We start from the raw sequence: 16,162 nt of genomic DNA, 5'->3' as shown, positions 1-16,162 counted from the left end.
GCCTTTTAAAAACAAAACGAACGAGCTACCCTGCCCAACGCTCCTAGATGATGGTGCAGGAACTAAAAGCAGAGCCCCGCTTGTTGGTGCTCTGCGTCGGCACAAGTTTTCCTTTTCCATAGTAGCCTGAGAATATTGCCTTCACATCCATCTTTTTAGAGAGGTGGAGCATCCACATACCGTTATCGAAATACAGCAGCTTCCCGCCTCCGATTTCCCCCACTTCATCCCCTTTGTTCCCTGCCTTCTCCAGTTTCACAAACTCCAGCAGATCGAGCCCAGTCTGGACGGCTTCGACGCCGTTGGCGCAGCCGAGGGTGATGTGAGCCCGGCTGCCTTTCTGGAGGTTGTCGGTCGGCAGGATCTTGTCGGCGTCCCCGGGCCACAGCAGCAGCTGCTGCTCGCTCAGGTCCACGCGTGCGCCGACAGTTTTTGTTGTGATGAACAGAGCTGAGATGGACAAGGTGAAGCCTTTGCCGTAGGAAGCCTTCACCGCCTGTGAGGAGGAGGAGGAGGAGAGGTCAGACTGCAGCTCTACCTGGGTGCTGTTACAGCTGCAAGCCCAGCGCCGCAGCTCCAGCTTTGCAGTTCTGTGTACAGATAGACCACAGCCTCAAGTTCCTGCTCCATCAATTCGGAGCTGGTTACACTTTTTTCCTCCCCAAATTCCAATATTTCACTTGGTTTGGTTTTAGCTGGAAGCATAAATCCCTTAACTCCTCATCATGCCAACCAAGCTACTGGAGACGCCGCTGGGAGCAACAGGACAGGAGTATTTTGTAGGGAAGCTGACAGGAAACAGTCACCACCTGTCCCATGGTTACAACTTGTTACTGCACAGAACACACGGACACACCAAGTGTCCTTACAAGTTCCCTCTGAGCTCTGAGCAAAGCCGCATCCCCACCTCCCCCCCTGCATGCCCACCTTCCCCTGGGAGCCTTGTGGAGCCACTGGTGGGACTGGGGGCGTGGGGAGGAGTCAGAGCCCCGTACTCACTTCTTGCTGTGCGTACTCCTCAGCTCCTGCTGCCTTCCCAAAGTCGGTGTATTTCGTGGTGCAGTGTAGGACCCCGGGCGGCCTCTTCACAAAGTAGCTGGTGAGATCTATTTTTATTTTGGGATCTTCAATAGCAGAGGCAACTGCAGACACAGGTAAACAACCAAACTGTCAAAAAACAGTCCCCTGATGTCAGCCCACGAGCCCAAGTCTCATCTCAGATTTCGTCACCAGCCTGTCCGTCCTTCTCGCTGCCGAGAGGGACCAGATGGGTAAGTGAAACCTCCCCCTCCACCCAGGCCAGCAGCAGGTGCCACGAGAAAGCAGCAGCTTCTGCACAGCAGCGTGGCCCATCCTCACCCTGAGCTTGTACAAATCCCTTCAGGAACAAGACAGTTCAGTCTGTCTCTCTCTTCTCTGCTCCGGGCAGCAGCAAGAGATGCCCAGCCAGCCACCCACGCCCAGCTCCCTGCAGCATCACTGCTAAACACAATTCTTCTGGGTAAAAATTAATTAAACCATTTTTCCCAACAACAACACTGGGGAAGGGATTAGTAGCTTTAAACAGATTTTTCTCATTACTAACTTTAACTAGAAATTCACTTCAGAAGCTGCCCCAGCCCTGCTCCATGTGCTGTGTCAGAGTAAGAACGTGGTGAGATACTTATCTACATACAGTATTTGCTCTCCTTTTTGAAGGCTTTGAGACTCCCAAGCTCATCTAGGAAGGCCTGGCCAGCCTTCCGCAGGATCTCTGAGCTTCTTTTGCTCAAAAACCACCCATAGTACATGGGTAGGAATTCCTTCTCCAAGCTTGGCTTCATCTTCTTCAGCTCATCCACAGAGAGTTTCCACTGATTCTTCTCCTTCAGCTGCAAGCAATCCAGTCGCCACTGGGTTTTGGGCTCAGCAAAGATGACTTTGTACCGGTATTTGTCAGCGATATCAAAGAGCTGGTCCAGTCGTTCCCTCTCATGGTGAGTGTCATCCAACACGATAACGCTGATGTCTCGTTTGCAGTAGTCAACTAGATCCTCGTCCACCTTGGAATACTCGTCGGGAACGGCGCTTCTTATTAGGGGTTTGATTTTATAGCTGTCGACAGAGATGACCTTGCAGGCATCTTTATACCGATCTTGGATCGCCTGGGCCAGCGTGGACTTCCCGCTGCCAGGCAGGCCTCTCAAGATGAAGAAGGTTTTAGATTCTTTTACCGTGGAGATGGTCTCCTCATCGTCGAGGAAGGGGAACTGCAAGCTCTCGGGTCTTTCTTTCGCCGACTGAGTAGACATTTTTCTAAATATCTTAGGCAGGAACGTGTGGCTCTTCTTGGAGAAGCCTCTGTTCTGCAGGACAAGAAAAAGGTATTTTGCAGACAAGCAGCCTGGTGAGACCACAGATGGGACGGCACCAGCACGTGTCTGGGGAGGAGGGGGTGCAGGGAGCCCCTCTGCCCACACACGCCCTAACCTCAGCCTCCCCACCAGGCTCAAACCCCCTCTCGCAGCCCCCCGGCTGGTCCCACAGCCGGCTCCTGTGCCCTGTCCTGCTCTGTCCGTCTGTCCCGAGGAGCTGCGGGTGCTGCTCTGGCCTCAGCAGCCACGCGTCTGCCTGACCAGGAAGGGGAAGTTTTACCCATCACGTGGCAGCTGCTGCAGTTTCACAGGCACCAGGAGCTGCCCCAGAGCCTCAGCCCGGGCAGAGACTCCACGTGCCAGATCCTCCTGTGGACACTTCACCGAACACTGCAGGGACTCTGAAATGGGGGTGCTGGGGGGGACCTCTGCCCGAAAACAGGCAACCCGGGTCCCAGCAGGTCCCAGCAGCTGCTGCTATTTCACCCCTTTGTCTCAATAAAAGACTGCAAAGGGGTTTCAGTCTGTTCAGGGCTCCTCTGTCCCCAAAGGAGGGGAGTTTGTGAGCGGAGCCTGTGCAGGGGATGCTCTTCCGCGCTAAGAGCTGCTGCTTCTTCAGGTTGTGCTGAAGATCAGCGCCCCGAGTGCCTTGGAGGAGGAATCTGGGCTCTTCTTGTGACCCAGCAACTGAAACCGCTTCCGGGAAAGCCAAACCCCCCAGCAGCTGCCGAGCTGAACACGAAACCGAAACCAGCCCTTCCAGCACGGAAAGAAACGTGTTTGGCAGCAGCGAGAGAGCAGGGAAAAGCTCTGCTGGGGAGCTGGCACTGGCTCTCCCTCCCCTCCTGCCAGCAGCTCCGGTAACTGGAATCCCAGATTAATTCCCAGAAGAGCCTGGGAGAACAGAGGACTAGAAGGAAACGAGGGATTTCTCCAGCTGTGGGAGTTTTCACTGACACCGAGGGGCAGCCGCTGCCTTTTGTGCCCAGATGTGACCTCCCCAGCTGCCTCTTGACCCAGCCTGTGGCTCTGGGGCCAAATCCTGGGCCAGCAGCCCCAGGGCGATGCTGCAGTTCTGCCTCAGATGCAAAACTCGAGGGGTTTTTTTCTACATGCTACACCAGTGCTCTGCCGTGGCAGAAAAATGCAACTTCCCTGTCTGCAGAGTGGAGAAAGAGTTTAAAACCCAGTTATTCAGCTGTTTGACTAGTTTATCTCTTATTCCAGATGTGGAGGTGGGTTTTGTTCCAAAGCTCCCTGGGGACCAGGGCTGGGACCCCCCCTGCTTCAGGGGAAGTGCTGGGCAGGGAGTCTCAGGTGTGCTGGGACAGCTGGACCCACTCCCAGAAACGGTGCAGAGCTCCTAGTGTGGGAATGAATGGGTTTCCAAGAAAAGCAAGGACCATGGGCTCTCCTGGGACTCCACATTGGCTTCCCTGTGGTCTCGGGGCATCGTACAAGAGGCAGAGGACGGTGTGAGGCGCCTCTGAGAGCTGCTTCTCCTCGCAGCGAGTCCTGTGCACCGAGGGGATGCTGGGGCTGAGTGGGGACCGGCAGCGGTGGCCAGAGCCGGGGCCAGGCTGCCCTCCTCATCCCTGCAGCGGGCCCGTCCAGCTATTTTGCTGAAGGCAGCTGCTGGAGGCCGCGGGAACTGAGGCTGCTTTTCAACGGGCGAACAAAAGAACAATAATAGAAAACACCCTCCGGCCCCATTGTTCGACGGCCAGCTTGGGGAATAATAGCGGCCTTCACGGCCGGGCAGGCCAGACAATGGCCCCACAGACACCCGTGTCGGCGGAGCACCGGGCTCCGGGGCGAACAATCCCCCATTGAGCCCCTGACCCGTTCCGTCCCTCCCCGCTGCCCCCACAAACCGCCGCTTGTCCCCGCGGCCCGGGCTCCTCGCGGGGCTGGGGCTGGCGTCGAGGCAGCGAGGGATGCTCCGGGCCCGCTGCGACGCTGCGGGTCCGGGGCAGAGCGGGGACCCCCGGGGCGGATCCACCGCGGGGACCCCGGTGCCATCGGCTGCTCCCGGGACCCGGCCGCGCATCCCCAGCCCAGACCCCACGTGCCGGCGCCGCTGCCGGCGCTTCGTCCCCTCCGGGAACCGACGCCCGCGCCCGGAGGGGCGGCTGTCGCGGCCCCGCTCGCCCCCGGGCCCCACTTACCATGGTGAGGGCAGCGGCCGCCGGTGCGGAGCGGCGCAGCGGGGAAGCGGCTCTGGGGCGGGTGCAGCCGCGGCCCCTTTCATAGCAACGGCCCCCCCGGCCCCGCCGACGCGGGGAGGGCGGGAGGAGCGGGGGGCCGGGCTGGGCCCTCCCCCGAGAGCAACGCGGTGGAGGGGGGAGCCCGGAGGTTCATCCCCCCGCCCCGCCTACGGAGGAGCTGCTCCCGGCGGGCTGGGGGCAGCTTGTGCCCCCCCAGGAGCGGGAGGGTGCGGGGGGGGGGGGAGTGGTCCTTGCTCTCGGTCCAGGCTGGGCGCGCAGCGGGGCGGAGCCGCGCCGGGGGAGGCGGCGCACGGAGCGGCGGGGAAGGAGACAGCGGCTGCCCGGCCTGGGATGGAGGTTCGTGTTTGCGGAGCCCGCGGTACGGCTACAGCCCCGGCCCGGCCCCGCTACAGCTACAGCCCCGGCCCGGCCCCGCTACAGCTACAGCTACAGCTACAGCTACAGCTACAGCTACAGCTACAGCTACAGCTCCGGCACGGCCCCGCCCGTGCCCCGCGGTCCCGGCGCTGCGTCCTGCCCGCCGCCCCCGCTCTCCTTCCCTGCATCTTCCGCGCTTCTCCCTTCTTCAGCGCTTCTGCCTTCATCTCTACGGCTCCGCGCATCTCCCGGCTGCTCGTCGCCTTCCCGCCTCCCCGGGCTGTGCTCACGGTGCTCCTGGACCCCGCAGCTGCCGCCGTCCGGGGCGTCTTCATCGCCGTCATCTTCGTCTGGGGAGGGAACAGCGGCCGTGAGCCCGGCGCCCGGGGCTGAGGGCAGGACCTTCCCTTGCCTTCCCTTCCTTTCCCTTCCCCACGGCCACAGCCAGCCGCTCTCCGCTGCCGTCCCGCTCTGGGAGCCGGCGGACAGGCGCAGGGCTCGGGCCGGTGCTGCCACCTCCTGCCCGCGCCGGGCACGGCGCCGAGCGCGGCCCGGCCGCCCCGAGGGACCCGTCAGCGGCCCCGGTGCTGCCGCTGTCCCTGCGCTCGGCCACCCCGTCACTCGGTGTGGCTGTTGGGCCGCTTCCGATGTCCCCAAACGCAGCTTTTCAAGCGGGTAGCACGGGGCGGGGGCGGGGGGGGGGGGACGAAGCCGGGGTGCCGGGTGGTCACCGGGGCTTCCTTGGCATCACTTGCTTTGGTTTACCCGAGATTAAACCTTCCCTGGCAAAGCCCCTCGCTCTGTGCCCTGGGAAAGTGGGAATCCGCAGTTCCAGGGTGTGAGGTCTAGATGGCAGCTACCTGTGAGAGCATCAGTTGTCGTTTCTTCTCTTCTTTCTTCCAGCTCTTCAATGAAGCTTTTGCTGACATCATCTAAGGACTGAAAGGGGTAACAGATTCCATTAATAATCTCTACAAATGCAGTTTCACCCCTAAGTCTTCCTGTTTTGATCTCTGCTGCTGCCACCTGCTCCTTTCCTACCTGCTCCCTGCAACAATAAGCTTCCCTTCTCCCCGCAGTGATTACTGGCCAGGAGCTGCTGCCCTGAGGATTCCAGCTCTGGCTCTGCCCAGGAGGGATCACCCACAGGTCTGTGACTGGGCTGCACCCACATCACCCACGACCCACTGTTGGGGTGATGAGGGCTGGCTACCACTGGCTTTGCCTTGCCCAGATGTTCTTCCATGGTTGGATACAGAGGGGCAGAAGAGAGGGAGCTGTGCCAGCAGCTGCACACTGGGAAGGCACCACTGTGTTCCAGGTGTGAAACCCTCACCCCAGAGAGCTCAAAAGAAACTCTTCCCTTGACCTCAGCAGGGCTTCACCCTTCCCTAGGTTGGGCTGGTTTTTACACTGGGCTTAAGTTTTCTGAGCCAGGAGGTTTCGTAACTCTTGATGTGTAAACTGCCTCAGAGGCTGCATTTCCCCCTCTTAAGGTGCTACCTGGGCAGTGCTGTTTTCTCAGTCAGGCACCAGACAGTCGTTACAGCTGACTTACTGATGCTGCCCTCAGCTTCTCTCCTCTTTGCAACAACCCACTTACAGCAATGATGGCCTTTTGTGCAGCTTCATTGTGAAGAAGCTTTGCCTTCTCCAATGCCTTTTCAAAGTTTATGATTGCAGACCGGTAATGGTTTAATTTTACTGTAACAGACAGATGAAAACAGCTCTTTTAACCCCAGATCAAGAGAAGAACAATAGCATCATAGAATATACTGAGTTGGAAGATCCCAAAAGGATCATCAAGCCCAACTCCTTGATCTGAACAGTTACTTTGGCTGTTAAATCACAGAGATGACCTCACTAAGATGCCAACCAGAACAGCCACCTCCATCCTCAGAGCAAGATTTGCTCTAACACCTTTACCTTCTGCTTGTGCCACTAGTACAAAGGCCTGGAGCTGCCACTCAACATCTCCCTCTTCATCTGCTGACTGCAGGGACTTCTGTCCATAATTTTGAGCTGCTTCAGCTTTATCCAGCTCCAGGTAACAGCGGCCAATCTCATGGAACAGCCAGGTCTTCTCTAGACTGGACTTTGCCATTGGAATCTTCTCCTCCCAGCTTCAAGCAAACAGGAAGACAGACAGACAGACATTTACCGAATCTCTCTAGGTGCAGCTCTAATTTCACCCCCTGATTATATAAAGGAAGCATCCCAGGTACAGCTGTTATGAAACTTTCACAGCCCTCCCCTTGCTAGTGGTATGATTCAACAACCTGACAAAGCACCACCTCTTTTAACACAAGCCACAGGCTCACACCCTTTCTGTTACAGGTCGTACGTACGTGTCAATAGCTTCCTGGAATTTCCCCATCCTGGCATAAACTCTGCCAACGTTCTCAAGGGCTCTGGATATGGCATCTGGCAGATTGCTGAGTTGGGAAGGAAAAGAAATGGTGGTAGCTGAAAGAGCCTTGTTCCTGACACAGCCTGTGCTCCCCTCAGCCTCCTGGGGTCCCTTCGGTGCTCAGCATGACATCAGGCTGAGCGTGAGAGGCAAAGGGCCAACGTCAGACTGAAAGGCACAGAGTCCAGATAGAGCTTAATACACAGGGAAATGGTTTAGTTTTGTCTCTGGTTATATTTCTTTTGGTGCAACTCTTGCAGTCCTGGTGACAGCCTTCCTGCTTTTCCTTGCCTCAGTTTCCCTTTGTTGCCTCATGGAATTCCCTGACCAGCACCTGGGTTTCTGCCCAAGAGAAAAGGGGAGACCCAACCTTGTGTCTGCAGGTGCCTGGTAAGGGCCCAGCTCCCACTGCCCCACACCACAGCCAGGTCCTTCCAGATTTATGTAGCCTGTGGAATCTTTTCCCTTAATTAACCCTCAAGAGGACTGCTGTGACCGTCCTTGCCTTAACAGGAAGGCTGGTGAGAGGGGAGGAGAAATGCCTTGCTGGGGGCGATGGTGAGCTGTTAACCACTCTGCTCTGCCCTGGGAGAGGAGGCTCCCTCCTCATCCCACGCTTCATCCTTTAAACGTCACTTTATATCGGCTTCAAGGTACTGAAATTATCTACCTGACTCCTGCCAAGTCCTGCCTGTGTGTGGCATAACTGGGGAGAAAGTTCTGAAACTGCTATTCATGATGAAGAGTGATTTGTGAAAAGATGTTAAGCCAGTTATGTTTTAAAAGCCAGTACTGGCAAAAATGATCCCAGAATTACTTCAAATCAAGCCACTATTTCATGTTTTCTCCCATGCCTTGCAAAACTCTCACTAATCTTAAGACTATTTGTTGCTTCCTGGTTTAGCTGAAAGAGCTGCAGAAAGTGTTCTGTGCCAGCAGGGAACCACATCTCCCTGAGAAGTATTTCAAGCAGCTATCGTGGTTTGAATGCAAATCATTTGAAGAGAAAAGGTAGTGGACAACTTGTTCAATGTAGAGTGTGAGCGTCCTGAGGAGGGACTGTGTACTGGAGGCTGACGTGCAGAGAATGGGACTTGTGCTCTCCTGGGCTGGGACCTTTAAAAAGCTGCTTCAGCCTCCTTAGTTTTGAAATGGTCCAGACAGTAAATCAGTGAGACCACGACACGTTGCCCCGTTGGGTCTCCAGGTGAGAATAACGTTACCTGATGCTAAAGCTTCCTAACAGAGGTGTTTTTCCCCATCACGGGAACGTCTCAGCACTTACTTCAGCCTGGCGAGCTCCAGGTCCCTCTTGTGGCTCTGCAGCGCCGCCTCCACCCGGCCCATCTCTAACCGGGCACTCCCGATGCAGCAGTGCAGGTTTCCCATCAGTTCGTTCTTGTTGGGAACATCATCATCCGACCACCCCTGTATGGTTTTCAGCATGCGCTCCGCTTTCCTGCGGCTTTCTTCAGGGCAGTCGCTGGCCAGCACTAGAGACAGAGAGGCAAGTTTAATGGATACTGGGGAAGGAAAGCCTGCTTAAGCCTCAGGCTGAGCTTGGGAAAGATTAGAGCTTCTCACTCCTCAGGTGTCTCCCACACTCCTCCTCCCAGTCGCAAAGAAATCTGCCTCTGGGAGATGGGACTTCTGACCCTCCACTGGGCACCGCTGGGAATCGCCTTCATCCCAGCCACTCAGGGGAAATGTCTTGGGTAACACTTAGCACTTGCCCAAGAAAAACAACAGGGAATGATGCTGCTTGTCTAGAGGTTTTGAAAGCTCCTAGTTACTGCAGCAGTGCTGTTTGGTCTTGGAAAGTCAGCTCTAGCCACAGGACTTATGTTTTGCTCTCCTAAGTCAGCGCCGTGCGCTTTCCTGGTGAGCTCTGCCCTTGTGCCCGTCAGGCAGCAGGATGGTTCTGGCACTGCCTGTGCTGTGCTGGGGCAGCTTAAATGCTGAACTGCAGCTTAAAAACTGAACTGCAGCTTAAAAACTGAACTGCAGGAAGGACTGAACTGTTTTCCTGGGGAAAACCTTACGGTTGTAAGGTTGTAAGGTTGCACAGGAAGAGAGAAACCAGGGCAGCAGAGTGACTCCTTCCTTCCAGTGCACCGTTTGAGCTACAGAAATGAGTAAATCCAGCAGCCCCGTTCTCTGGTTACCAACCCAGCCAGAGGCATTTGCTAAGCAACCAGCAGTGGCCTGCCTGGGGTTGAGGTCTAAGTGGTGTCCTGGAAAGCAATCAGCAACCCCTCAAGTATAGAAAAAGCTGAGAAAAAAAGTTGTGTTGGATTCTGTATCTAAGAAAGGGTTGGGAGAGGTGACAAACACAAAAGCAAATCCTTCCCCAAAAGTGCCTGCTGGCGCTTGTTAATACTCACACAGCTTCTATTGTCCTGGTCTGTAATTACCACAGCAAATAATTACATGTGCCAATCATCATTTTCTTACTGCTTCCAGCCAGGACACCTACACATATCGATGTCCTCCATGTTCTTTGTGATGTATCTGCTGACCTCAGCTGGGTTTAGTTTCTTGTCCCGGGTCCACCTCTGCTGCCTGAGCTTGCGCTCTCTCACACGGGCATAAATGGGCTTCTGCTGCTGCCAGAATTCGCTGCGTGTGTCCAGGTAGGCAATGCCACTCAGTACCAGGTCTCCTACTTTGATCCCCTGCTTCGTGCTGCTCTCCATCAGATCTGAAAATAAGCCAGCAGAGTATTAGTGCCTCTGGTGGGTGAAGCCACAGTTCCGTGGCACACTGCTTCTGGAGGCTCTTCTGCCCTGGCAGAGAGAGTCCCAAAAAGGAAAGTCTTCAGGGTTCTAGGAGCTGATGTGATTCAGGGGGAAGCTGTGGCAAACCCCCTTGCTGTTACCTGTTCTGAGTGGTTTAGGGCCCTAGAGCTGGTGTTCCCAGCCCTTGGGCTGGGAAGGATCCCAGTTAATGGGGCCGTTTGCAACAGAACAACTGTACGGGGCATTTGTGCTGCACAGACTAAATTCTTAATTGCTTCTCTGTTACTGGGTAGAGTTCCCTAGAAAAATGACTGGAAGGGGGGGGGTCACCTTTCTGCCTAGTTCTAAAATAACATAACTTCTTTGAGTCCTGCATCTTACCAGGATTTCTAGCTGCAGCCTGGTGAGCAACGCCGTGCCCGTAGCGCGAGCGTTAGTGGGAGTCATCATTATGACAGAAGTTAAGTCATTTGTAATTACACTGTTTCTGCTTTTGATTTCACCAACACAGATTGCTTTGAGTTGATTTACTGCTCGTTATAAAAGCCTGCCATTTAACAGGGAAGGAAATATGCTCAGAGGTGATGAATGTTGGATCTGGGTCCAAACAACGCTGTGCTCTGCAGATACCTGCCTCTCTCCAGACCACCACAAACAGGGTGAGCTGCCTCAGCTCTGATAGAAACAAGGAAGAGTCATCACAGGGATGTAAAAGAAGAAGAAGGACCTGCTTACAAGGACCACTTAGTTAAATACAATGGAGAAAGACCTTTATCCTTGAGCAACTTCTCCAGGTAGGCCTTGTCAGCGTAAAGCTCTCCAAGAAGCTGTCGCTCTGTTTTTGGATTCCTCACAGGCTTCTGTTTCTTTGTCCACTTTTGATCCTTAGTCAGTTTGATCTGGACTTCCTGCTTTTCTTTTTTCCTCTACCAAAAGAAAGAACCCAAAGCAAGTTGGGGGAGATCAGCGGGGACCAGTAGAATTAGCAGAATTAGAGCGCGGTGGGAGGACAGAGGTGGTGGAAAGGCAGGTTACTTGTCCACAGAGAACCAGAGGCAGTACCAGCCAGGGCTGCTGCAACCTCAGGAGGGTATAAAAGCCCAGCAATCCCAGTGCTAATCTTCAGGCCCCTTTGCATAAATTGTTTTGACCACTGAGCACCCACAGTTCCAGCTGAAAGAAGCAACGAGCACTCACTGTACCACTGAGGTGCTGCTTCGACAGACCACCCCAAAATTAAGCAACTGAGAAAGTGTCCACTATCAAAAATGTGAACCTCAAACGTCAGCTAAAACCAGAGTAAATATTGTAGGTAGATGTACCCTGGCTCCAGGCACAGAGCTGTTACTGATTAGCCTTTGATGGGTGATCAGCAACACCCGACAGAAGCAGCCTGGCAGAGGAGGTTCAGACTGGGCTTTGTTCCTCCTCCTTGCTCTTCCCTGCCCCTCCACCTTCACCTTTAAATTTTGTGTGGCTTGAGCCAGAGCTCCATCAAAAGCAGGTGCATAAATACTCCCCTAAGGGATCAGTGTGGTTCCTGTGCTCAGAAGGCACTTTAGACCAGTTGTATCCCCATCCCTATTGCAGCAGAAACCATTAATCCTCTGAGACCTATTTCAGAAAGCATTATGACAACTCTAGTCAGCTTCCAAAGCAAGAGCTCTTCAGCCTGTACCTCTGCCTGCCTGCTTACAAAGCACAGATCTTCTTTATTCTCCAGTTTAACCGAGGATGGACCTGCAAATGCAGAGAAAATCCTTGTTAGTGTTCAGCAATAGCAGCTCAGGGGCTGTAGAATGGGAAATGACCATAAATGTGCCAAGCCTACAATGTCTTGTTTGAAATAAAGCTTCTACTGGTTGGGTGGTACCTAACGTGGGGGTGGTGGGATGTTCTGTGAGCAGGGAGTACAGCTTGTAGGTGCTGCTCCTGCTGGGATGGTCCTTAAGTCTGTCTGTGTGGCCCCAGAGAGGTCCCAGCACAGCTGGGATGTGCTACAGACATGCTCCATCCTGCATGGAAAGGGAGGAAGCAAAAGGATGGTGAGTTCTTCTGCGGGGTTGCAGCTGGAGCTGGAAGGAAGGTGCTAAACTCAGGGGTGGGCAGCAACCTGCAGAGCTATTTTAACATGGCCCTGTGCTGACACTAGGGCAAAGCTCCTGTTTCACTGTCACTCTGGGATCCAGCTCTGCTGCACAGGTTGGACCCTGGTGCTGGAGGTAGGAGTGAAACTGCCCTTTGTGTTGGCCTGGGGAGGGGAAGGGAAGGGAAGGGAAGGGAAGGGAAGGGAAGGGAAGGGAAGGGAAGGGAAGGGAAGGGAAGGGAAGGGAAGGGAAGGGAAGGGAAGGGAAGGGAAGGGAAGGGAAGGGAAGGGAAGGGAAGGGAAGGGAAGGGAAGGGAAGGGAAGGGAAGGGAAGGGAAGGGAAGGGAAGGGAAGGGAAAGCTTCACAGGCTGTTGTGGAAGGATTTCCTTCAGCAAGGCAGCTGGGCGAGTGCACACTGTCGTGGAAGGCAGCTGCTGCTGAATCTGCCAAGCAAAGCAGGTTGGGTAAAGAGCTTTGGGGCCATGCCCTGTTCATGTGTGTGCATTACCCAACTATTTAAACATCTAGATCAAATGCTAACTCCTTTCCTTGCTTCTTTTCCCCTGCACCTAGGAGCCATTGCTTGATTTAGAAAAAAAAAGTCGTCTTGGGTTTGAATCTGTCTGTTTAACTCCAGCCCAAGGGCTCAGAGGCACTGGAAGCCCATTGCTGGGTGTGTAAAGCATGATGAGCAGCTCAACTGTGAGCTCCAAAGACACCTGGGCATTTGTATTAGGTGAAGAAAGCAGCAACAGGGGAAAGCAAGACAGGTCTGGAAGCTTCCCCTGTTCTTCTCGGTAGGGATCAGATCTGACAGAGCTTTGGGCTCCCACCCAGCTGAGATGTGATCTGTGGCACCAGAGCTGGGCTGAAATGATGGAACTGATTTCAGGGAGAGTTCTCAGGGATCAGGGCCTGTGCATATGGGTGCACAGTGAGGTGTGTCCTGGCCTGGGAGGGGGCAGGCTGCTCGGGACCCTGACTGCCTGGGTGGGGGTCATGACAGCCTCCCCCAGGTCAGCCCCAGCTGAGCTTTGTGCCTCAGAGCAGGGGTACGTCCTGCCCAAGCTTGTTGGCTATGAGAGTGTTGCCAAAATAAGAGCTAAGGGAAAAGGGAGAAGTTTTCAGCTTGCTCTGAACATCACCAGGTCCTTGGCCTTTCCTGCCTCCTGCAGAACTGGGGTGCATCAGGAGGAGTGTGGGCAGCAGGTGACAGGAGGGGATCCTCCCCCTCTGCTCTGCCCTGCTCAGGCCCCACCTGGAGTGTTGTGTCCAGTGCTGGGCTCCCTGGGATCAAACAGACAGGGATCTCCTGGAGAGAGTCCAGGGGAGGCTATGGAGATGATGAAGAGCCTGGAGCATCTCCCCTGTGAGGAAAGGCTGAGGGAGCTGGGGCTGTTCAGCCTGGAGAGAAGAAGACTAAGGGGGGACCTTATGAATGTTTATAAATGTCTGAAGGGTGGGATGCAGGGGGAAATGGGCAGCCCCTTTTCAGTGTCTGTGGAGACAGGACAAGGGGCAATGGCCTCAAGTTGGAGCACAGGGAGTTCCACACCAACATGGGGAAGAATTTTTACCCAGTGAGAGTGAGGGAGCCCTGGGACAGGCTGCCCAGGGGGTGTGGAGTCTCCTTCTCTGGAGAGATTCCAGCCCTGTCTGGACACCAACCTGGTTGCCCTGTCCTGGGGAGCTGCTTTGGCAGGGGGTTGGACCCCATGGGCTCTGGAGGCCTCTTCCAACCCCTGTGATTCTGTGATTCTATGATTCTAAGCCAGCAATGATGAAAGTGGAGCCCATTGCAACAGCCAACAGTTTCACTGGTCTTATGCAATGCAAACTGGAGGAGAGTCAGGAGCTGAGGAAGGCCAGCCTCAGGTAGCATGTCACATTTCACTGCAAACTTGGAATATCAGGGTAAAAGATCTTGGCATGGATCCTGTAATGGGGAAGGCTGTAAGCAGGTGAGCTGCTTTGTTCTGCAGTACCTAGAACATTTTCATGGAGGCTTGGGAAATTTAAGTTAGTGGCATAACTCACAGAACTGAAGTTATTAGACACTGTGGATGAATAAGAACAAGAAAAGAAAAATAAAAAGGACAGGGCTGTGGGTTTTTTGGTGTCTCCTGGTTTCATCTGAGAGTGGCCACTGAGCACAGGAATCCAGAAGCAAAGAGATTCTGTTGCTGCAGTGTCCTTGGGTCACTTGCTGAGCTCATTTGCCATCAGCTGTCCAGTGAACAGCTCCTGGCTGTGTTTGCAGGGGCCATAAAATGAACCTCCTTACTTCCAATGCAGTTGATAATTGCCTCCTGGGACTTCTCGATGCCCAGCTGGAACTCCTGCAGTTCTGGACGTAGCCTGTGGCCTCGATGGTAAAACACTAAAGCAAATTCAAAGTCACCCATGGTATATAATGCCTCAGCTTTCTGGTAAAGTCCCTAAAATGACATTTAGAAAAGAAACAACAAAAGAAAAGAGAGATTAAAAACAAAGCTTCAGCGATCTCGGGAGTGAGAGCCTTGTGCCATTGCAATCTGCACACAATAAACTCCTGTCATGGGACTCTTTCTACTGCCAGAACACCCACCCTTCTCTGGGAGCAATGCAAAGGGGGCACAACCCTGTCACCAGACCCCTCAGGGCTTCCCAGATAAAGGACCCCATCCTTGGCCAGCCCAGACACTCATCACTCTGTGCTGTCTACCTTGGAGAACGTTTTGTCCTCTTGGAGAGAAGCTTCAGCATCTTTCAGGGAGTTTTCTGTGTCTCCCAGTTTCAGGTAACATTTTGAACGGGCAACCAGGCAGTGCTTGTCCCCAGCTCTCAGCTTCAGCGCCTGCAAGAAAGCACAGACAGGTTTTTCATCGTAGACCAGCATGGACTGGTCACAGAATCACAGTCACAGCACGGTCAGGGCTGGAAGGGACCTCAAAGATCATCAAGTCTTACCCCCCTGCCATGGGCTGGGACACCTCTCAAGGCCCCATCAGCTGCAGCCCGCTCTGTCCTGGAGCAGCTCGACTCGGTGGACGGGACAAAACCTCTTTACCCAAAAGCACTCAACCTTCTGCCCCGGTTTAATGCACCGGGGGGCCGAGGCCTCTCTGAACTCCTCCCGCCGGACAGGGGCTGCACCCGCTCGCACTGCCCGCCTGTGCCCACCTCCCTCCCGCTCCATGCTGGGAGCCCCGGGCCCTGGGGACCCTCCCCCCCCAGGCCACCGTGCCGGCCGCCCCCTCCGCCTGCCGCTTCCCGCCGTGCCGCCCACCCCGCCGCCGCGTCCTCACGTTGCTGAAGCAGGCCAGGGCCTTGTCGTACTCGCCCCGACGAGACAGCAGCGTGCCCTCGGCCATGAGGTTGGGGAAGGTGCCGGCCGGCGCGCTGACCTCCTCCATGGCCGAGCCGCCGCCGCCGCCGTCGCTTGGCAACCGCTGCCAGGCAACCGCCTGTCTTCCGGCGCGGCGCGAAGCCCCGCCCAGCCGGCAGCGTCACGGCAGCGCGCCCGAGGAGATTTCCCGCGCCCCGGCAGCAGCTCCCGCGCTGCCGTCGCCGCTGCGGCCCCGGGAGCGGCTTCCGCAGGCCCTCGGCCCGGCGCGGCCTCGCTGCTTGCGGGGAAGGGCCACGCCGGCGAGCGGGCGCTGCGGTGCCGCAGCCCGGTGCGGGCGAGTCCGCACAAGCACGGCGGTGCGGGGGATGGCGGGGGCGGGGGGGGGGGGCTGGTCAGAGGTGCGGTGTAAGTAGGGCAGCCGTGGGAAGGGGGCGTGGGGAGCAGCCGCTGCTGCCAAGGGAGAGATGCGCTCCCGCACCGGGGTGCCCGCAGGCTCCGTCCGAAGCCGGGCGGGGCTGCGCTCCTGGTGCTTCTTGGCCCGACCCGTCCGAGCGACGGGGGATGCGGCGCCCGTTGGGGATCTGTTCTTGCGGCTGCGTTTCCAAAGCGGCTGCGCTGGAGGCACGGCCAGAGAGAACGGGGGTGTGGGAGCGCCGGCGC

General features: G+C 55.7%; 2 protein-coding genes across 2 annotated transcripts; both read right to left on the bottom strand.

Moving 5' to 3' along the window:
- Positions 1–43: 43 nt before the first annotated feature.
- CNP (2'',3''-cyclic nucleotide 3'' phosphodiesterase) lies at positions 44–2,306 on the bottom strand (the record flags this gene model as incomplete). The annotated part of the gene is made up of 3 exons (XM_084275448.1): positions 1,676–2,306; positions 1,000–1,142; positions 44–496 (listed from the first exon to the last, which is right to left on the bottom strand). The coding sequence occupies exons 1-3, from the start codon at positions 2,289–2,291 to the stop codon at positions 44–46; spliced, it is 1,212 nt and encodes a 403-aa protein (XP_084131574.1). The 5' UTR covers positions 2,292–2,306.
- A 2,738-nt stretch (positions 2,307–5,044) lies between these two features.
- Positions 5,045–15,569, bottom strand: ODAD4 (outer dynein arm docking complex subunit 4; the record flags this gene model as incomplete). Its single annotated transcript, XM_084275446.1, has 12 exons — positions 5,045–5,289; positions 5,800–5,878; positions 6,543–6,643; positions 6,866–7,062; positions 7,288–7,374; positions 8,635–8,842; positions 9,826–10,050; positions 10,857–11,013; positions 11,766–11,827; positions 14,459–14,612; positions 14,879–15,010; positions 15,462–15,569. The coding sequence occupies 12 exons, from the start codon at positions 15,567–15,569 to the stop codon at positions 5,045–5,047; spliced, it is 1,755 nt and encodes a 584-aa protein (XP_084131572.1).
- Positions 15,570–16,162: the final 593 nt, after the last annotated feature.

The sequence above is a fragment of the Gallinula chloropus genome (genome assembly GCF_964237585.1).
Source record: "Gallinula chloropus genome assembly, chromosome: 26".
NCBI classification, from domain to species: Eukaryota; Metazoa; Chordata; class Aves; order Gruiformes; family Rallidae; genus Gallinula; species Gallinula chloropus.
The sequence above is the reverse complement of the archived record's forward strand: the minus strand, read 5'-3'. Positions and strand labels throughout refer to the sequence as shown.